Genomic DNA, 23002 nt, shown 5'->3' on the forward strand with positions numbered 1-23002 from the left:
ATGTGTAAAATTATATTTAATCTGAGGAACGGAGGTGCCAGGTAGCGGGAGAGTTGTGTGTAACAGCGAGATGGAGGGGGCAGATGCGAGTGGGAGACGGGGAGACTGGTCCGGCGGAGAGACATTCTCAGCAGCTGCACACACACAGACACGCGCCTCATCTGCAGTCAGGATCGAACCCGTGTCCCCAGGTGCCGCACGCGCTGCCAAACCGCCACTGGCCTGTCCCCGCCTGGGGGGGGCAGCCGGAGATTTCCGGACCAACAGGACACTGGCCCAGAGCAGTGGCTCCCAGGCCCACAGCCAGCGCGGAGAAGCGCCAACCCCAGCTCGATTCCGCCTGCCCCATCGAGTCAACCGACAGCTGGAGCCAGAGCACCCCGCACCGGCTGCAAGTCCGGGGTTGCCACAGCTCCAGGCAGCCGAGTTGGAGCCAGCGCCCCTCCCCGCGAATGTCCTGGGCTGCCAGCACCGCACCAGCCCAGGGTCACCTCGGACTGGGAGGGGACGGCTCAGCAGCAACTCAACAGCGCCGAAGACCCAGGCCCGACTCTGACCACGGACGAAACACAGGTCTACACACAACGCAACACCACAGTTGCCGAGAATGACCACAGCTGCTAGCGAGTGACCTATGACCTGGGCATGCGCAGTTGGAATACTGAACTCGCATATTGCTAAATTTAAAGTGCTGGATCAGCTTGGCCTTGAGCAATGTCCATATGTGGCCTTTGTGTTGTATACGTTACGTTAAGAATCCAGGAATAAACCATCTTGGTTGTTTTCAGTGAGGATTCGTGGTTACTTGAATTCACTTAAAGCAGAGAAGGTTTAGAGATTTGCCAGGTTTTTAAATCATAAAATATTTATATAAAGTCAATAACAAAATGATGATTCCTTGAGTGAAAGGCCGATTCTAAGTAGGGATACTAAAGGTGAGTGGCAAAACAACAAAAGTTAAAGCTTGGAATGCCCCACATGGTTTTATGATTTTATATAAGCTATCAAAAGCAAATTGGATGAATACTTGAAGAAGGAGATAAAACATCATGGATCGAGGCAAAGCGGAGGGTTCAATTGGATTGAATTTTAAATGAGCCAATAACTGGTCAGAATATGTTATTTTCCATACTATATGATTGTCTTTTGTTTTCAGACCTATCAGCGTGCTGTGAATAGCAAATGCTAGATTTCTAAAACTGTTTGAATTTGCATTCTGTATTTGGGAATGCTTTTGTTATATATTTGACAATTAACCCTTTGGATTCTCTTGATCCTGTGTTTTGGGGATTCAGCTACATAGAGTAATGCGTTAAATTAGAACTTGTGCTTTTTTTTTAAATAATAATTTCTTGGCATTCACATTGGTTGACAGGTGTATTGTCGTGTACGCCCACTGACTGCAGGTGATGATGCATGTTGTGTTGAAGTTATCAGTAATACCACAATACAGCTTCATCCTCCTGATGGGATTAAAGTCAACAGAAATGGAGAATTCAAAGAGGTAACTTGAAATATGACGCTGCATGCGATAATCTCTTATTTGTGGACATTTCTGCGGTGTGATATTAAATTTTATGATTCCATTTTTAGATGCAGTATTCTTTTAAAGAAGTGTTTGGTGCCTATACTACTCAGAAGGAACTATTCAATGTTGTTGCACAGCCCCTAGTAGAAGATTTGATTCATGGCAAAAATGGTATGTCTGTTAGGTGATATAATACATGATAGTTTCACCGTTTTAACACCAGGAATACAACCATGATTTTTGTCAATGTAAGGAAGTTTCAATATTAACGCATCTGCTTAAACTATAAACTTATATAGTGAATTTTCACATGGTCTACAATTGGAGTTCTGAACCAGATTTAAATCTTTCAAAATCCACTTATTGGTGCTTAATGACATAATTTTCACATTATCTGGATTTGTACAGTTTTGCTTACTACATAAATATCCAATTTCTCAAAATTGAATGTGGCACAGTTTTCCTTTCTAATGTAGTTATGGTAGGGGGGAGGGAAGTGTTGCTGTACATAACTGCATGCTGGTTGTCCATCAGGGCTCCTGTTTACTTATGGTGTTACTGGAAGTGGAAAAACGCACACAATGACGGGGTCTCCTGGCGATGGAGGTCTTCTGCCCCGGTGCCTGGACATGATCTTTTGCAGCATTGGACCATTCCAAGCAAAGCGCTATGTAAGTATTACTGTTTAACAACATCCAAAAGTACTTTATCAGAGAGGGAGCACACAAAAACAGGCATGGAAAGGTAAGCTAAAAATCACTGGTTTTGGCAAAGTTCTTGTAAATGTTATTTGCGACCCCTCTCGGCACAATCGCACCTTTCTGTAGTATGATAATAACAGTATGCGATTATACATATGGTCTAACTAGTGTTTTGACGGAAGTCTAGCATCACCTCTCTCATCTCACTGTGTTGTGCAGCTAATAAAGTGTTTGGAATGCCACCATTTCCATCCGCTTCATTACCTTCAGGGATCTGTGCCTTTAATGTTTCCTTCATTTAAATTTGCTATTCTATCATTAATTGTACATAGCCTTGGCCTATTTAGATTCTCCCAATGTTTTGCCATGTACTTGCTCATTTTGAGTTTCATTTTGCACGACTAATCAGTCGATTGATATATTTTTGCAAACTACACATTTTTTACGTGATCTGACCTATTGGTAACCACGTAGACAATTGTGCCAATCAGCAAACTTCTTTAATCATGCCCTCAGCAACTTGTGCCTAAAATCATTGACATGTGGCACAAAAAACAAGGGTCCTAGCTCTTAGGTTAATGAGTAAGAATTATTGGTTAAGTTGGCGTCAATGTTGCACTTTGAAGAGCTGGTCGGCTGCTCATTCTTCAGCCTTGAATTTATCCAAAAATCTTATTAATGTATGCAGACTTAAAAGTTGAGCAACTTAATTTTGGATGATGTATCCAATGTGCAGATTTTCAAACCAGATGATAAGAATGCAATGGAGGTACAGAATGAAGTTGATGCTCTGTTGGAGCGTCAGAAACGAGATTGCCAGCCAACTGCAACTCCGAAGGCCATGTCCTCCAGGTAAATAGAACACACGCTCGAGTCTTTAAACATGACTCCACAGATGAACACCAGGCCATCATCTCCCAGACTGTTCTGATCTCATCACCTCTGATGACCACCCCATCCACAACCTCAAACCTTCTTGCTCCCCTGTGTCTCCTCTGCCTGCTTTGCAAGATTTGCATAGTCCACAAACAGGTCTCTCCCGGCAGACTCATTGTTTATGCCTGCACTGCACTGCACTGATCTTCTTTCCACATACCTTGATTCCATCCTATTTCCTCTCCACCCCCCTTTTGTCCAGTTCCTCCCAAACTACCTCCAAGACACCTCACACGCCCATCAACTCTACAATATCTTTCAATTTCTAGGCCCCCATTGTCTCATCTTTACCTTGGATGTCCAGTCCCTTTCACCTCCATCCCCCACTAGGAAGGCCTAGAGGTCCTCCGGCTCTTCCTCTAACAGAGACCCAATTGACTTCCCTCTACTAGCACTCTGCCTGGCAGGACTTATACTCGCCCTCAACAACTTCTTTGATTCCCCTTACTTTCTGCAGGTTAAAAGAGAAGTCATGAGTCCCAGCCAAGCCTGCCTTTCCGTTACGTTGAACAGTCCTTGTTTCAAACGTAAACTGGCATTGTCCCCCAACTCTTTCTCTGCTATGCTGATAACTGTATTGGGACTGCCACTTGTGCCGTGATGTCTACTGCAAACCTGCTGACCCCCATGGTAATCATGACTTCCACCCACCCTGCCTCTTTGAAGAAAATCCAGAATATACAATGTTGCTGATTTTCACAAATGCAGATTTATTAATTCTTCCAATGTCATGCAATGGCTACATGGCTGTTGAACAGATTTTTTGGTATTGCACAAAATATTTTTATTGTAACAATGATTTCCACAGGCAGAGGATGGATCCAGAATTTGCAGACATGATTACTGTACCTGAACATTGCAAGGCTGAAGGAGTCGATGAAGACAGCGTGTATAGTCTCTTTGTTTCCTACGTTGAAATCTACAACAACTACCTTTATGATCTTTTGGAAGAAGTATCACAAGATCCAATTAAACCAAAGTAGGTTGCATTAATCTTTTTAATGATATTACTTCTGTTTTAGTTGTGTCTGTCTGCCTTTTGAAAATAACTTCTTACCAGATTAATAACTGCAAAGGTGCTGCTATAGAACCAAGCTGTTTCTCCAAATAAGTTGACTGACTTGTTTTTTTTGGACTTGGGCAACACTGAGATGGGGTAGTGATTTTACATTTATAGTTTATTGTATTTGTTGGGTTTGGAAGTGATGCCAACAGGAATAAAGAGTGTAGAAAGGAACTGCAGATGTTCGTTTATACCAAAAATAGACACAAAGTCCTGGAGTAACACAGCATGTCAGGCGGCATCGCTGGAGAAAAAAGATGCTTTGTGTAGGAACCCTTCTCCAGACATCCTTTTTCTCTAGAGATGCTGCCTGACCCGCTAACTATGCCAGCACTTTGTGTCTTTATTAGGAATAAAGAGATATTTGTTTGCCATGCATGATGGGGACATTGCAGAAGAATCCAAGAAAAGGTGAGGATATATACATGTGAGATCCAACATTGAAATGGAAGTGTGAGAACAATTAACCCAAAGCTTTTCTTGTAGATATGTGTAGCAATGTCACAACATTTTGAGATTTTAAAAATCAAGTCTGCAATTTATCCCATCAGATAAAGCATAAAAATAAGTTTAATTTGACACCTAATTCACTTTCATATCTCAAGTATTTAAAAAGTTATGGCCATTTTCATACTCGGAAATTAGCATCTTGTTCCCTATTGATTTTCTATGGACATAACAAAAAAGCTGTGATCGTGGACAGTCAAAAGCCCATAACTTTCTTAAAAATTAAGAGAACTGAATGAAATTTTCAGTTATCATAGATTGAAGCATTCTGAAACAAATATAAAATAATCTTACTTGGATGACCTGAAATTAAAGCATATAATTAGTTAGTTACCTACTTGTATCTAATTCCAAACTTCAATCACTAGATCTAAACATCTATCCATTTCTTAATAAATGATTAACATTTTTAAATAGCCTAAGTGTCCAAATAATATTCACAAATAATTCACAATAAAACATGATTTTTAAATCTCATTTACATTAATTTATAATCCAAATGGAAGGAATTTAGTGTTTAATTGCTGTAAATTAAAGTCCATTTAAATCAGCTTTCTAGTGGGGTCCTGTGAACGCGCTGGTTTAGAACGTTCACATTGCGGTAGATTTGTGCCCTCAAATGCCCAGAAAAATACTGCGGGATATAATGCGCCCAAAATTAGCTGCTCGCAACATTAAACTTTGTATAAAGGGATCTTAAGAAGCCCTTTTTAACGTAAAAATAAACAGCCTACCTTCCGTTTTCCCTTGTATGAGATCCGGCCGGCGGTCGGGGGTTTAGAGGTTAATTTTTAACCTACTATAACAAGTAAATAAAGCCCTTAAAACTAATAATAGCTCAAGGGAGGGAATCTTCCAGCGATTTTTCGTTAATAATTAACTAGGCTGAAAAACCTCGATTTGAACAGCCTAGGGAAAATCGCGTTTTAAACCCGCCCCCCTCTAAACGGCGCCAAAATCGCGCACACGGGCTGGGACAGATTTTCAGCGACGCTTCAGGTACGTTTTGCAACATACCTAATATGTGATGGTGACCCATCCCAAATGAAACGCCTAATTGCACCTTTTGTGTACAATTCTATTGACTTGGACAGAGCTGAGGGTGACTCCAACCAGTCTTAATGGGAAGCTCTTTGCAGAAGATGGAAATTTTAGTTTCTACAATATTTTCATATTTGCGGTTCACGTTGCACTACATTCAGATTCTAGCGTCGCGTGTAAACTATTTGTTCTTTACTGATTGAAGATCATAATGTAATTTTTGAATTGATAAAACATGATTATCATATTGAGCCTGGCCTTGCAAAAAATAATTCTCATGGCAGTCTGCAATTTACTCCAGCCTAATTAACGATTAAATATATATTTCCCCAACTGCCATGATAGAATTTGAAATTGTCTACAGATTAATCTCCAGACCTGATCTAGTAACATACACATCATATTACTTAAATATTGTTTATAGGAAAATGGGAACGTTATAGTGCTTTTTGTTCTGACTTTGAATTCTCGCTGAGTCTGCATCTTGGAACAAATGATGAGAAGTTGCACTTTACACTGCATAGATCTATGTTACTCTACTTCATATAATACGGGCATAATTACACACAGGTACCATATGCAAAACTTGCATCTCAGTTTTAAATATTTACCCTGATCTTCTATTGATGTATTTACTCTTTGCATAATGTTTTCTTGGTTTTGTGCATGTTTTAATGGGGAATGGTATGCACTATATGGGAAAATACATAACCATGGGGAAATTAGTGAAATATACATATTTGGCCCTTTCTTTGCAAAGATGCTTAAAGATCAATATGATGGAGGCACCAAATCCTAATCCAATAATCCAATTAGGATTTGTTTTAAATTTGGACTAAAATTCAATCACATTTTTAATTTATCTGTCGACTGCTTCATAGTATTAGGTTTTGCCTATGTCCACATTTATCTGATCAGTGAGTGGCCTTTCTGAATTGGAAAATATTGTACCACTATATTTTCACTCTGTGCACTTGCACATAAATGCACACTTTTTTTTGTTCCTTCTCATGACCTGTGCATGCTTCTGGATTGTCATTGGCGAAGGTCATGTTTTGATTTTCCTGCCATTATGCCTTTGAACTCGGATCCAATTCTGCAATTACTCGTGTTATTTGCTGCCTTTGGATTTTTAGTATATCCAAAGATAACATTTGGGGAGATGCAGATTGTTAAAAATGAATGCATCAGGAATGGGTAAAAGAATGTACCTATGGTTTCTGCAGTTGCCCCTTGTCCAAGGTGTGTATATGTAATGACTTGTTTGATCCACAGCTATGGTGCTAATCACTTGTACAACAGGGTAACTTATATTTAAAAACTAGACTAAGTGGGACCCGTTCGGTCCCATGTTCACACGGGAGGGCTGGTACCTGCTGTGCCTTTTTACTTCAACCCAAACCCCCCAAACAACCTTTTGCAGGCATTGCCTTTTTACTTCAACCCAAACCCCCCAAACAACCATTTGCAGGCAGTGCCTTTTTACTTCAACTCAAACAACCATTTGCAGGCAGTGCATTTTTACTTCAAACCAACCATATTTTCATTTTCAAACCACATTAAGGGCACTCACAGTTGAGTAGACATGTGTTCAGTATTATTCAGAGCTCTGAGAGACGTGACCCCCTGACTTCCTCCATCTTGCAGAGACTGAGTGAGGCACACCACTTCCTGGTTTCATAGTCCCTCCTCCCTCCAGCAGGGGCAGCAGAGAGAATGGCAATTAAAAAAAAAAACATTAATATCTCTCTGATTTTTCATCGATCGAAAAAATCCTCTGGTCCAGGAAGGCAGTGGGGGGCTCTGAGTGAGGTGACCAAAAATGACGGCCATAGGTGGCGGCGTTCTCTCAGAAATCACAGCACAGTGAGCCAAAAGCGGTCAAGATCAGACTTTTAGTAATATAGAAGATAACTTAAGCCTTGTGACATTTGTTTGGAATGCTGTGCTTAGGATTTGAAGCAATAAACTATTCCTTTCACAAATTTTATTTAATGACACTGTTGCTTTCACTCTAGTTGTTGAGGTGAGTTTATGATGTGTTTTTCCAGAAGGCTTATGAAGGTGGCTTATTTTCCACCCCATGGTTCTCAATGAAGGTGGGGAAGTAATTGATAAAATGCATCACTTGATGCTCCTGAACACATGTACATTATTGGATTCATATATTGTACATTATTGGCTTCAATAATGGTGGAGAAAGATGGCTATAAAGATTCTTTATTTGGTTTCCTTTCACACATCATAACTAGTTAATATGAACTTGTATTCATAAGGTTCTATATTGAACATTTTAATTACCAATGCAATTCTGAGTATCATTACTTACAAAATGGAGAATCATGCCAAGATAATGTATTGACCAGTGGAAATGACTTTAAATTATCTTGGAGTTGGACAGGGTGTATTTGAGTGTTAAGATATCCTCAGAGTTGTGGTTTATTAAATATTGTATACCTATTTTGGAATACTACTACTTTCTTTCAGCGCACTATTTGGCTTTTCCAAATGTAGGCCATAATCTCCCAAAACTGAAGTTCAAAGCTTTGTTTTCCAAAGGTGCATATTTCACTTCTATGGCTAACAAAATAGCTTTGTGAAAATCATAAGAGAAAAGAATACATTGTGTGAAAATTCAGTGGCAAAACACTATCTAATTTCTGCACAGTTGATTGGATTCAACATGAGTTGATACAATACATGTTCACTTTCCTCTTCCACACACCAACTGCCTAAAAGATGTTTTGCATTGGACCTTTATAACTGTTGCCATGTTTCTTTTTAAGGTGGAACAGTAACGCCACTCCTGTGCGGGACGTTGAGTTCATGTATGTCTCCATAAAATACAAGCTACCTCTGTTAATCAGGGTAATCAGTATAGTCATTGGGTAAAATTAACTGATTGGTCTTTTGTGCTGGTTAATAATGTCCCTTTGGCTAACAGTCCATACTGGCAACCTGCCCAACTAAAGCTGTCTAGTTATTGTGCCCAGTAAATAGTCTCGAGCATGCAATAGAGGCTTTCACTGCTTGCATTAGTGCTTGGGCTGTAGCATGGAAAATCATGCTAGCGCACAGATACATGGCTGTTACGTTGCTGTTTTTTAATTCCTCACTAGTAAGCAATTTGTTTTGTCCTGTTTGTTTAAACAAATATTTAATTATGAAAAGTCTTGAACATTCTCTCCCTTGTCCTTAAAATGCATTATTTATACTACGTAACAAAAATTGAACTACTTGTAGTTATCCATTAGCTTCTGTCATTGTTCTTCAGAATGATATATCTGTCCTTTTCTTTCTGCCATATACACATTGATGGTACTCCTGTGAACCGTTGCAGTTACTATTCAGGCAGTTGAGAACCAGCATCAGAAGCTAAGAAGTAAAACATGCAGCCGCTTGGGACTGCTCCACCATTCAGTGTAATCCAGAATTTATCAGGCATCTTTGACATCTGTTAACTTGGATTTGTGTTGTGCCTTTATGGAGTTTCATGTGATAAAACTTGAGGTTATGTACTTGGGAATCAAAAAGCAGACTATTATATAAATGCAGAGACATAGCAAATGAATAAAATTCAGAGAGATCTGTGTGTTACTATGAATGAATTGCAAAGGGTTAGCATGCAGATATATTACGTGAAGTAGTTTGCAAGACAAATTACATTTATGGCCTTTTATTGCATGGGGATTTGAATCTTAGAACTTTTACACGTACAGGATGTCAATGTCCACATTTTGAGTATCTTACACTACTTTAGTCTCTTTTGAGAGAGGTTCTACTGGTCCACTTTTTTTCCCCCACAACCACCCTTGGTTCCAGAGTTTAGCCGGATTATCTGTTTTGCCGCAACAACAAAAGTCACGGCCTCTGAGTTACTGAGCGGTCCGTCGGGGGCCAAGAGGCTTGCAAAGTCGGCTGTGGGAGCAGCTGCGGCGGCTCTGGCTGGGCCGGAGTTGCAGAGCCCCATCCGTAGGGAGTAAGTTCAACCCGTTGATTGGAATTCCGGCCGCGGAAGTCCCGATGATGTCAAGATTGGTCGCCTCACACGGCCGAGGCCCCACATTTTCGAGGAGATTTCTGGGGAGGGAGGGGGTTTATGAAATTTATGTCCGGATTGGAGAAGGAATCCGTTGCCGGAAAATAGGTGGTGGACCTTTATGAGCATTGGAGGCAGCCCAAAAGAGACTCACCAGGCCAATATCATAGATGAAACGGCAAACCTATCACTACCAGTTAAAAACGTTTTGATCGAGCATACAACTTGCATTCTGGGCTGTATCTTTTGAATTTTTCACTATTTAATTAAAAATTACAAATTTATCTAAATGCATTTCAGAAGCAATTGTGTATATTCATGGATCGACTGGACTTGTATTCACTGGAATTTAGAAAGATGAGATGAGATCTTATAGAAACATATACAATTCTTTAGGCTAGTTGCAGGAAAAATGTTCCCAGTGTTGGGGGAGTCCAGAACCAGGGGTCACAGTTTAAGAATAAGGAGTAGACCATTTAGGACTGAGATGAAGAAAAACCTTTTAACCCAGAGAGTTGTGAATCTGTGGAATTCTCTGCCACAGATGGCTGTGGAGGCTAATTCACTGGATGTTTTCAAGAGTGATATTTAGTTCTTGGGGGTTAACGGAATCAAGGGATATGGGGAGAAAGCGGGAACGGGGTACTGATTTTAGATGATCAGCCATGATCATATTGAATGGCGGTGTTGGCTCGAATGGCCCACTTTTGCACCTATTTCCTACGTTTCATTATGTTGACTTAAAAATACTTCTGAATAATAGTATGTCATTTTTAAAATCCATTCAAACTGCTGCAAAAGTTGTATCTAAAATAATACATAATGGGTGGAAGTGCTGTGCAGGTCAATCTGCTCTAGAGCAAAAGGCGAATTAACATGTTGATTGGATGGTCTTTCATAGCAGTTAAATGCTGGCTGACATTTTCTTTCAATATACTTAGGGTAAAAAGCAGTGGTGTCTGCCTAGACAGCTTTTTATTTAGTCACATTTTTAAATTATTCTAACCCTGCGGTACTACAGTTCTCCTTGCATGCCAACTGCTGACAAACAATCTCTGCTTGTGAGCCTATTTACTGGTTGGGCAAGGCTGCATTTTCTTGGAAAATAGTGTGAGTACAGGTCAATGATTCTCTTGAGTAAGTTAAACATTATCTGCAGATTCTTCCTGTTGCATTTTGCTGCTTAAGATAATTCCTGATCTTGATCTAGGTAAGTGATCCAGATCTATCTAACATGTTGAAATTCTGTTATGTTGAAATCTGCATATACCATTTGCTTCATGCATTCGCAATAATTCTAATGTTGACATGGCGAAACCACTAAATCTTGACTTTCTAACAAATTTGCTTTAAAGCAGCAATTTTTAGTATTAAAATCTAAGATATCCATTCGGACAGTACTGTGATTCAGTAAAATTAAAATGGATTTTATTGAAGTTCTGGTTTGGCTCAAATCTCTAGATGTGGGGATGGGGATAGAAGAAATTCAAAAACAATTTAAAGGAAAAGGGTCTGATTTTTCTTTCTGCCAAATTATACTTATCCAATGATATTTATATTTATTTATATCTGTGTCCGCCTATCTGCCTCTTTGTGATTGAGGAAAAGTACAGAATTTTAGAATGGCTCTGAAGCTTTGGGCCCTTGTCCTTAAAATGTAGATGCTTTGCTGCCCAAATATACACATGACTGTTGGAATTTAAGTTGGTTAATTAATATCCTGGTTAATGTATGAGACACTTGAATCTTTTTGTTAATTTCTGGTCAATATACTTCTGGAGTTAAGTTTTAATATTTTAATATTTTCTACTTTGAGCTTAAATAGTCAATGTTCATTTGCAGAGCTCCTCAGTCTAAAAATCTTCGAGAAGATTCTAACCATAACATGTATGTATCTGGTTGCACTGAAGTAGAAGTGAAGTCCACAGAAGAAGCTTTTGAAGTCTTTTGGAAAGGTAAATGCAATTGAATGTGTGGGTATTTTTTTTAGAAACTAGATTTAAGTTACAGATCTTAAATGATTTTGCCCATTGAATGCACAATATCTTCAATTGGCACGCGGGTCCTTGACACTATATTTAGTTCACAGGAATAGAAGTTTATTGTTGTAGATGTGTAGGCAACAGTTGGTTGTCCTGGTTTCGTAGAAATTGAGATCTCCTTCATTCCCTGCTATGACTTGTCAATGAATCGAGTTCTGCGGATTCTTTATTGAAATGAAAGTAACACCAGAGAGCTACTCTACCTATCATTATTTCTTCATTGCAGGCCAGAAGAAACGTCGTATTGCTAACACAACGTTAAATCGAGAATCAAGTCGTTCGCATAGTGTTTTTATAATCAAGTTAGCACAGGCTCCCTTGGATGCTGATGGGGATAACGTTCTTCAGGTATATTGCATCATTGATGGTTTTGATCACTTTTTTTCCAGTCATTTAATGCTATTGAAGATACTGCAAGTTACTTAACTTAAGTTACTTAGCTTCATTCCCAGAGCTATAGCGGCTCTGAACCGGCCCTGCTGAGTGCCCCCCATCCCCCCTGGACTGTCTCCCTCGGATGGTCACGTCGCACAGACACATCTGCACTTTAGTCTGTTGAACTGTTTTGACTGTTTTACTGTTCTTTTTACAATCCATGTTCTCCGGATATCTAAATCCAAATTTTATCTCGTTGCGCTTATGTGCAATGACAATAAAATATATTATTATTATTATTATCATTACCATTGAAATATTTTGTTCAGCCCTTTATACATTAAGAGAATGATCAGCTGGTCGTCCATAAACTTTACTATCCTTTCTCTTTCCGTCTTCTGTTAATCATCTTTGCGGTTTTGTACTTGAACTCTTCCTTTTTTACTTTTCTCTCCGCTTGCATTTTGGTCCAAATTTCAGAGTGCCTCTTGCCACTTCTATGCTTTGCCTCAGCCTGCAGATCGCCCATCATCCCAATGAATAGTGGATCAGCCTAGATTGCCTAAATATTCTCCTATTCCTGTGTACCTAATTATGTAAGCTAGTTTACTCGATAGATCTATATTTTCTTCCGGAGTCTGAGTTAATTCAGTTGCTTGAATGTTCTTTTTATCTCAGGCAAAAGATCAGACAACTGTAAGCCAACTGTCCCTGGTGGACTTGGCAGGAAGTGAGAGGACAACTAGGACAAGAGCTGAAGGCAGCAGGTTGCGAGAGGCAGGTAAGGATTTCAACAAAGCAAGAATGTCTGCTGAGAGGATTTTTTAGACTTTTTAATTGTGTTTGTATATCTGTTCTTTTTATTGCTCTATTTATAGTTAGTTTAGTGCCATTTCTGGAAGTTGCTGCAAATTAAATTCTTTGAACTACCTTTTTTAAAACGAGGAAATCACTTATCCAAATAGTTTAAATGCCCCCGTGTAACCACAAGTATTTGTACAGCAACGTGCTAGAAAATTTTAGAAGATGGTAGTGGCCACAACACTTGATTGTTGAAATGTTTCAAGCTATAAAACTGGTACCTTTTCAAGAGTGGTCCATCTCTTCAGTAATAATTATTTGCGCTAATTTGCCAGAATTACATATGTGCAGTTTATTTTTTTCATTTTGCTACAATCCCAAGCCGTGTGTAGATTTATGTGAGGAAATAAACTTCAAGTAGAATCTTACCATGAGCAAGATTATTTTTGAGGATTCTTTCATTTTAAAGAGAGTCTAAGTGTTTTTTACTACTTTGTCAATGTCCAGCTGTGACACTGGTCTGTTTCCCTTCTAACCCAGGGATGTTGTTGGTAAATATGCTCCATTTCTATTTTCCAACTCCTTGCAGGTAATATTAATCAATCACTGATGACTCTTAGAACTTGCATTGAAGTACTGAGAGAAAACCAAATGTATGGAACAAATAAGGTAATGTTTTTCTGTTAACTTTTTCGAAGTAACTGTTTACTCTGTGTGAGCAAACAAACATGCCCAAATTGGTAACATTTAGTACAGTAGCATGGAAAGCAAAATAAATCTGGCTATATCCGATCTCAAATATTATCTCTGCTTCTCTTCCCACAGATGCATCCTGACCTAAGTATTTCCAGCATTTTCTGTTTTTACTTTATTAGCATTGTAGCATATTTAGGGTGTTTTGAGATGAGATTCAAGGAATGTTGGTTTATATTTAAAATTTTGCACATATTGAATGTAAAGGATGTTTTAAAATTGTAGATATGTTTTTAAACCTGTTCTGACATCTGGTTTGGCTTTTCTTTAGATGGTGCCATACAGAGATTCAAAGCTCACACATCTGTTCAAGAACTATTTTGATGGTGAGGGTAAAGTTCGGATGATTGTGTGTGTCAATCCTAAAGCAGATGATTATGAGGAAACCCTGGTGAGTGCTATATTTTATTAAATGAGGGCAACATTTATAGATTTACACTTATAAGAGATAAGTGTTAGGAGTTCTCTTATAAGAGATAACTCCTGCACCTATTTTCTATGTTTCTATAATGTTGGATGTGACACTTGTTGCTCCATTAAACTTCTTTAATCTTTCTTGGCTCTTTTGTTATTTAGCTGGTTGCAGTGTCTGAAGCATTTGAAAATTCATTAGTTCTCTTTCTTGGAAATGTTATTGTATTTTCTGCCATGTCTGGTAGATGAAAATCTTGGTGACATTTTAAATTTGCATTGTTCTAATTCACCACTGTTTCACATGCAGCTGGTCATGAGGTTTGCTGAAATGACTCAAGAAGTGGAAATAGCCAGACCTATAGATAGACCCATCTGTGGCTTCACTCCCGGACGCAGATACAGAAATCAGGCTTTCAAAGAAGAATTGACAAGAAAATTAGAACTGCGAGGAGGCCCCATTGATGGAGGTATTGTGCTGCAAACAGAATAACGTATTTTGTAGATTGTGGGATTTTTGTTTATCAAAATACTCAATCTTCACACTTTATTTGAAAAAGTGGGACCCTTACTAACCTCTTTTATTAAATGGGTATCACCTCTTTGAAATGAGTTATCTGTAATATCTAAATTGAAAATGGATTATTTGTGGCATTTGCTATTTCAGGTTAACTCTTCAAAGACTGTTGCTTATAATAAGATTGCTATCCCATCTTAACAATCCCAAACAATTTGTTATGCATGCAAATGTCATGCTTCAGACAACAGTTGACATCAGTTTGATGCTGCATCTTTTGTGGAGCATTCTCCTGTGTTTCACTCAATAAATATTATTGTACTACTGAGGTGGGATGGTGCATCAATGCCCAAACCACCGATGGCATTTCCAGACCTGCAACTTTTATCTCTGGGATAGGGAGAAGGAGCACAAGAACGCTGCCACCTGAAGGTTTCCTGGCAACTCGCGCGATCCTCAACTGGAACATACAAGCACAGCTCTGCCATCACTGGGTTTCAATCCTCAAAGAACTGCTGTCCATCTGGTGAAAATGTTTCCCACGGTTTTACCGAGTACAGAGTTTGAGGATTTGACCCCAATGATCGTGGAGCTGTGATTATATTTTCCAGGTTAGAATGGTGTGACCTGCCAGGAAACCCTCGGAAGGTGATATTCTTGTGTTCCTACTTCTCCCCCTCACGACTTCCCCCATGCCAGAGAAAGAAGTTGCAGGTGTGGAAATGCCATTGATGATCTGGGCAAACACTGCAGTGTGTTTTGTAGATGGTGCACACTGTGCTTGTGGTGGCAGGCATCAATGTTTAAGCTAATGTGTGGGGTGCCAATCAAGCAGGCTGATTTTTGTCCAAGATTATTTGAATTGGCTTATTTTAGGAATTATTGGCATTGCATTCATGTAGGGAGAAGGAAGTATTTCATCATACTGCAGACTTGGTGGAAGTTCCTAAGGATGGCACGAGGTGTGTCACTCACCATAGGATATCAGGCCTCTCATTTGCATTTGTAGCCATATTTGTGGCCTATTCGGTTAAGTTTCAGGTCAATGGTCGCCCTTGGAATATTGATGGTGTATTTGGCGCTACTAATGCCATTGACTGTCAAAGATAAGTCCTTGGGTGAACTGTAGTATCAATTTTTGTGTATATGTGCGGAGCTCTTGGAATTCCTGAGTTCCTGCCCTGTGGGAACAGTTTCTATAGACTCTTATGAGTGATTTATGTATGATTGTGACAAGTAATTCTACCCATCCATTTGCTATTTGGTCCAAATGAAAACTTGTCTTTATTCTTATCTTTTTGCTCCTAATCTGGTAAATGTCTACAATGAATCTCTTCACTGTTTAGTTAAGATGACCATTACCCAGTCTTTGTTCCTCAGCAATATCCATTGCAAAGCTTTCTATTTCTAATGTTATTCACTGACATGCCTAGCCTATATATATAAATTGTCTCATTAAAGACCGTTTTTTAAATCCACCTCTGTAAATGAGGCTAGTGGAAAAGGGAGAGTTCTTTTTAAGTTACTAATTTGTAGTTTCAAAACGTGAATGGTTTTGCAAACAAAAGATTTATCTGAAAGCTCTTACTTTTGCTTTTCAACAGATCTAACCTTTACAGAACTTTTTCTGCAAAGTTTTGCACCTTTGCCTTCCGTTGAGATAACAGATGCCAGTGATGAACATACATTGCCACGACTTATAGAGTGTTTGGAACAACGGCAAAGAGCCCGTCACCTGGCTACTGAGGAGGTGAAAAAAAGCGGTATGTAATGGACAAAGTACACAAGAAATAAAGGAGCAGGGCCCTTGCTCTTGCTCCATCATTTAATTGTGACTAAACTCCCACCTCCTTCGCTTTTTTCAAAATACCAAAAAATACCAATGTTTGTCTTGAATATACTGATCCTCTGCTTTTGAACATGATCGAAGAGCTAGAATAGATGGGAGGTTGAGTTTGACAGTTAAGGACCCATGCAAATAGAGACCCAGCTATTAGATGAATGGGCATGAGAGATTGTTAGTACAAGAGCAAAGGTGGTTCAAGAGTTCACTGTTGAAGTTTGGAGAAGGATTCTCTTTGATCTGCAAGAAGGACTGAAATTAAATTTGTCGAGCTTGACTTCCTTTTGACCCGTGAACTCAGTGTTTGATTTGCCCTGATAGGAAAATGGTTCTTGTTGTTTCCATCTTGTGTCTTCAACTAAGATAGTTCTTGAAAGGCAATGCTGAGGTTGAAAACTTGTTGGAAGACTACAACAGAGGGGTTAAGTTTGATAGCATAAAAAGTTTGGGCAATGGTATTTGAGATGAGTAAGAATAAACAGATGGTGCTTCTCTGGTTGTCTGCTCAGTTGCTCTTCAGTGTGGTCTTTCATTTAATTTTTCATAACAGACTTTTTGTTCTATTATTGATCAGTGAATGCTCTCAGAGGGATGCTTCAAGACTGGGACAGCAATTTCTCAGTAAAGGAAAACTACATACAAGATCAGACGGAAAAAATGATTGAAAAAGACCGGATTATAAATGGGCAGAAATCCGAAGCTGATCGGCTAGAGAAGAAAATCAGAACTTTGGAATATAAAGTAACACTTTTTGTGCCCTTTTCTCTGTGAATGTCAATGTGCATAGATGTACTTCAAACATGATTACATACTGCCTTGAATTTTTTAATTGAAAATACAAATTTAAACTTGATATTAAATGTTTACAATTTGCTCCTAGATTGAAATATTGCAAAAAACAGCAAATATCTATGAAGATGACAAGCGGACTTTACAACACGAGTTGGATGAGAGAGACCAAAAGCTGCACAGAGAGGTGTCGGACAAACGACGTTTGGAGCAGAGAATGCACGGAGTGGTGACTGATACAAAGATGAAATGGGAGAAAGAATGCGTGAGTGGAGGGTTCCAAGAACATGGTTGCGACTTAATTTTTTTAATTGGTTTAATTTTCCATTGTCTTGTCGTTAGTATTGCTCTTTATTGATTTGTATTTTTTTTAATATAAATGTCAGATTAAGGAGCTGATTCCAGAATAATCCAGCGTGAAATGCAAATATGATAAAGCTTTGTGGTTTAATAGGTTATGTAGCTGATGCTCGTTGTTAATCTGGAGTATTTTTGTAAGTATACAATATCATATTACCTACAATATGTAGACTAATCTCTTTTATTTCTCTCTCTCTCTCTCATCTTTTCTTTCACCTGTGGGATGTTGGGGGAAACTATTCAACAGGAACGTCGAGTTCAAGCCAAGCAGCTTGAGATGCAAAACAAGCTTTGGGTAAAAGACGAGAAGCTTAAACAGCTGAAAGCAATTGTTGCCGAGACAAGGACAGAAAGGCCCGAGAAACCTGAAAGAATTCCACGGGCAAGGGACCAAAAAGTACATGTGCGGTCTGCGTCCCCGCCTGCTGTTCCTGTAGGTACCAGTGAGATTCTGCATAGTATTTTACACAGCAATTTAGATCTGCTTGCTTTTGGGAAATGAATACATGAATACATAATCTGGATATATTTGATACTTTTGTGTGTTTTTGTATTAAAAAAAAAAAAAAAAAGTTGTTTTTCTAGAAATCTTAAGCCTGGTTAAAACACTGCCTTTGTCCACCAGCTTTTTTGAAAATTAGTTCAAGTCATTTAAACCTTTCTGTGACTCTTCTTTTATAATGGTCTAAAGTTATCTTGTGGAAGTATATAATAATAATAATAATAATAAATTTTATTTATGGGTGCCTTTCAAGAGTCTCAAGGACACATATGATAGAGTAGTGTAATGTAGTTATGTTGAACAGTATGGGATTGGGGCTTCATTCTAGAAATAAGCCCCTTTGTATATTAATCAAGTTAAGCTTATTGTCATATGCACTTTTGTACATGTGTTCATTTACAATTATTTTTGCCTGTTAGCTAATTTAGTGTGGCATTTAATGTTGAAATGCTCATATAATTTACCGAGGAGATCAAGTTGATTTTTTTCCTTAGGTTGTTGATCTTTGCCCTCTTCAAGATTGGAGTCTTTTCTAAAGCCATATTTCCCAAAAGATTAATATTCAAAATGAATTGGTAGAGTGGAAGGATAGAAAGACAACTAACCAAATAAATGCATTGCTTGAATAGTCTAGAACTATCGTGGGATGGATGAACTATATGAACATTTTGATATTGTAATCAAATATGGAAGTTTCCTATAGGTGCTCAGTGGACAGATGGGGTGATGGTGGATTAGATAATGCCCTTTATTGTGACCTAGCCTGTGATTCTGCAGCCTTTTTGCTTCAGGTTGCTTGGTCTGTCAACATCAGAATATGCCCTTACTCATTATAACTTGGATTAAAACTATTGAATGTCATAGACAATTGGTTACTTCAATAAATGTCATTTTAATATCCTTAATTTACCCCAAGGATTCAATATTAAGTTACAAACATCCAATCTATGTTAAAGATGTTCCCTGCAATGCTTATTTTTGATTAGCTTTTAATTATCGTGCATAATTTTACATTAGTCAAATTTTCCGCTTAAGTGCATCTAAATTTAAGTTTTGACGCTTTTCTTAAATGTTGCCGTAATTACAAGCTATATATCTACTCCACAGCTCCTTGTTAGCAATCCTGGTAGGTGTATTTGTGCATGTCTGCCCTTGTACTTTGCTATGGAAATGTACTGCCTGGGATGTCTGGGCATGAATGATTTCATTAGGAGGATTGTATTCTGGTTTTCACTCAAATAACATTTGAGAGAAACTGCATTATAATCTAGGAAGCTGCACTGGTAATGTAAACTATGTAATTTTAGGAAAGCTGTGTGCCATACCTGTAGGTGTGGCGTACAATAGGATTATTTCTGTAGAATTTCTAACCTGCCGTTGTCTGAAAAATCTATAGTGACAACATTTTTCTGGTTTCTAAGCTTTGCAAAGAGTTCCAGAGCTTCTGAAAGTGCACAGTTTGGTGTCTGGTTACATTAAATGTTTGGCATTGATACCATCCTCAGTTAACTGACTTGACATGAGACACCAGTATTTGAGTCTCATATGAGGAATAGTATTTGGATGAGGCATCATGGGGTTGATTATACTTGAGTGAAAACCCAAAAAGGATTAGTTTTGTTACTTGTTTTGGGCAGAAGATGATTTAAGAAAAGTAGATAATTATAACTATTGTCTTCGCTTGCATTAGAGGATCAAAGCTAAGTATATATTTTTATAAATCCTTTAAACATTGCATGCTTTTTCTAATTTTTATCCTATTTCCATAGTTTTCTGGTAGTGCTGCACCTCCCCAATCCATTGCACAGTGCCATTCAGCATCTAGGTCACAGCTACATAGGCGCTCTAATTCCCACAGCAGCATCTCTGTGGCCTCTTGCATCTCGGATTGGGAGCAGAAGACTCCAGACTGGAAAACAGATGGTGACACTCTTTCTAAGAATAAGCATAGACTGCCGGAATCTCTGCAAGTTAGGGACTCCAATTTCCAAGGGAGATGGCAGGGAGTGAACACGTCGAGCGGCTGCAAAACCATCGCAGTAGGCCAAGATGCACGTTCGAGGGTTAGTGAAGCAAATTATTAAGGGAGGTTAAAGTTGTGTTATAGATTGAGATAGTTTTCAAAAAAAAAAGTTTTAGTAGGTGCCTGCCTTAATTGTTGCATATTTCCCATCTCCCACTGAGAATACTCCTAATCTTATCACAGTTATTTTAACACTGCAAAGTATTGGATGATGTGATAAGATTTGTCTGTATTTAAAAAGTGTATTTAGTCAACTTCTATATAAATTTATTGATGCTTATTTATAATTGACTATTGTTTTTCATGGTTGTAAACCTGTTAACCTGAATATACATTCTACAAATGTATATTTATTATTTTATCTTGCCACTCTCTGCCAGTGTGGTTTCTTTCCAGAAAGAGTTGTCTGCTTGCTTGCTTGCTTGCACTTGTTGGTCTAGGGGTTTCAGTCTTGAAAATGTATTATTGGGAACATTAAGTAGCAGATGATCAGGTGAAAGTGTTGAGAGCAAAAGCGCATGTCGAAAATGCACTCGGCAGTTCCATATAGCCTTCAAACCCACATGTTTGCATAGTTGGCTAATGCTGACTAAATATCTTGTCATTTGCGCACACTTTTTTACTTGTCAAGTCTTGTTCCACTCGGGTCATGCAGCTGATAGAATTACTACCTTGCAGATCCAGTTGAGTTGCATTCAATCCTGACCCCTGGTGCTGTCTATGTGGAGTTTTTGTGTTCTCCCCGTGTGACCCACCTCTAGTCTCAAATCTGTAGGTTAATTAGTTACCATAAATTGCCCTCCAGTGTGTGGGTGAGTGGTAGAATCTGGGAAGGTTGGGAATGTGCAGATAATAAAATAGCCATTTGGTGGTCAGTGTGAACTCTGGCCAAATGGCTTGTTTCTTGGTGCTTGCCTATCAAAATAGTTTCTTTATATTTGGGACACTCTAAATTTGTTCTATATAATAGGGAACATAGAATGCATTGATAAATTTAACATTTTACAGGTTCTAAATGGATACAGTAAACTAATCCAAGTTGACCATAAATATATGGAATGTTAAAAACTATAGGGCCTGGCCATCCCTTTGTAAGGGTAATCAATCCATTTTCAGGAAAAGTCCAATTTCAAACTTCATTTGAAAATGTCAGTGCACTACTTTCTTTTCTGATAAAAATGGTAATCCTGTTACTCCTATTTCATCAGCCAATATTCATAATATAACTGTGTTGACCTATAGAAGACAAGTGAAAGCTCCCATTGCTCCCATTATATCATGTATACGGGAAGATCATTGTTTTTTGTCAATCATCGCATCTGCGGGAGTTCCTCAGGGCTGTATACTAGACAGTGTCAGCTGCTACTCAAACCCTTCTATATCAAACCATTTAAGGAGGTGAGGGTGCTTGTTAATGATTCCATTTGGAACTCTATGAAAATAAAGCAGTCCATGTCTGCAGGCAGCTTGACCTAGACTATATTTAAACATGGACGAATAAATGGTCAGCACCAGGCACGTGCTAAATATGAAATTAACATCTTCAGAAAGAAAGAGTATGTAATTGCAACCCCCCCCCCCCCCCCCCCCCCCAACTCTTGACATTCCAAAGCATTACTATCTCTGATTCACCTACCAAGCTAGCTAGCATGAACATTCTGGGACTCACAATTAACTGGTAACTCATCCATATCAGTTACATAAGTAGCAGCTTAATGTACAGACATTCGTCAATTTACAAAAGTGATGCCTTCCTGAAGAATATTTAATTTGGCTAAATCTTGCACATCTTAAAAGCTGGGCGAAACGCAGTATGAGTTTTCTGTACAGTTAACCCCGCAAGGGTAAAGAGTGGCATGCTACTTGTTATGGTGAAAAGTAGATTTGTAAGTACAAGATAATACCCTAAAGGGTTAATCACATGATGATGACAATTTGTGAATTGAATGCCTGTGCTGAAGTGAATAGCTGATTTCCTCTATCTGCCTTGTACATGGCATGTATTGGAAGTGTGATGGGGAACTTTTCATTTGGCTAGATGAGAACAGCACTCATACCTCAATGATTTTCAAAACAAAATAGCCACTTGATTGGCACCGTTATTGCCTTCAATCCCCAAACTTTCCCTCCCAGAATACCACCACTAAAAAATTTCCTCCAAGTAACACGCTATCCTGACCTAGAAATAGATTGTTATTACTTTGTTGTTGAGGCTAAACACAGAGCATTGTGGATTTTCTTAAAACATAGACTGTAGCAGTTTGTTATTACCTTCAGGGCCAGTTGGAGGGTTGAAATATGTCAACCTCCTGAGAAATGAAATGATTAAACAGAAAGCTACCTGTCTTCCTTCTCTCTCCCATAACTTGTCTGCATCTGGGACCTGCACTTATGCTCAGGCAAGCTTCCTTATGGATCTTTACTGTGTAATTATAGGTACCTGTGTAGCATCCTGAAGCAGGCATATACTTTAGTATAGAAATTAAGGGAGAAGTGAACTTACAGTTGTATCTGCAAGATCTTGTGATAACAAGCTCTTTATGCGGGATGCATACAATTTATAAGATCAGTGCGTGTACAGCCAAGAATGGTAAGTTAGCAAGTTTAGAATCTGTTTAATGTGCAAAGCACAAGAGTTTCACGGAGAATACCTGCATCTTTGGTGAAACTGCAAGCAATGTGCTGCTGCTCTTTTCATTCTTGCATTTTGTTGCAGCTTTAATTGCTATAATTATCAGATTCACAGTTGTACTTCACCTGTACAACGAACA

The 23002-nt window shown here is 38.7% G+C and overlaps 1 protein-coding gene across 4 annotated transcripts in view; it reads left to right on the plus strand.

Moving 5' to 3' along the window:
- The window catches only part of kif23 (kinesin family member 23), a 50076-nt gene that overhangs the window by 21977 nt on the left and 5097 nt on the right, over nt 1–23002 (plus strand). Inside the window, exons 4-20 of one of the 4 annotated variants that reach the window (XM_033050513.1) lie at nt 1376–1504; nt 1594–1699; nt 2063–2199; nt 2966–3081; nt 3974–4144; nt 8563–8604; nt 11658–11770; nt 12084–12205; nt 12911–13013; nt 13623–13702; nt 14058–14177; nt 14508–14667; nt 16319–16477; nt 17132–17298; nt 17438–17611; nt 17954–18139; nt 19978–20271. In XM_033050513.1, coding sequence (XP_032906404.1) covers nt 1376–1504; nt 1594–1699; nt 2063–2199; nt 2966–3081; nt 3974–4144; nt 8563–8604; nt 11658–11770; nt 12084–12205; nt 12911–13013; nt 13623–13702; nt 14058–14177; nt 14508–14667; nt 16319–16477; nt 17132–17298; nt 17438–17611; nt 17954–18139; nt 19978–20271 — 2379 coding nt within the window. The remainder of the gene's footprint in view (nt 1–1375; nt 1505–1593; nt 1700–2062; nt 2200–2965; nt 3082–3973; nt 4145–8562; nt 8605–11657; nt 11771–12083; nt 12206–12910; nt 13014–13622; nt 13703–14057; nt 14178–14507; nt 14668–16318; nt 16478–17131; nt 17299–17437; nt 17612–17953; nt 18140–19977; nt 20272–23002) is intronic. The other 3 variants (XM_033050514.1, XM_033050516.1, XM_033050517.1) reach the window with 3 other exon arrangements.

This window comes from Amblyraja radiata, chromosome 34 (assembly GCF_010909765.2).
Source record: "Amblyraja radiata isolate CabotCenter1 chromosome 34, sAmbRad1.1.pri, whole genome shotgun sequence".
Lineage (NCBI taxonomy): Eukaryota > Metazoa > Chordata > Chondrichthyes > Rajiformes > Rajidae > Amblyraja > Amblyraja radiata.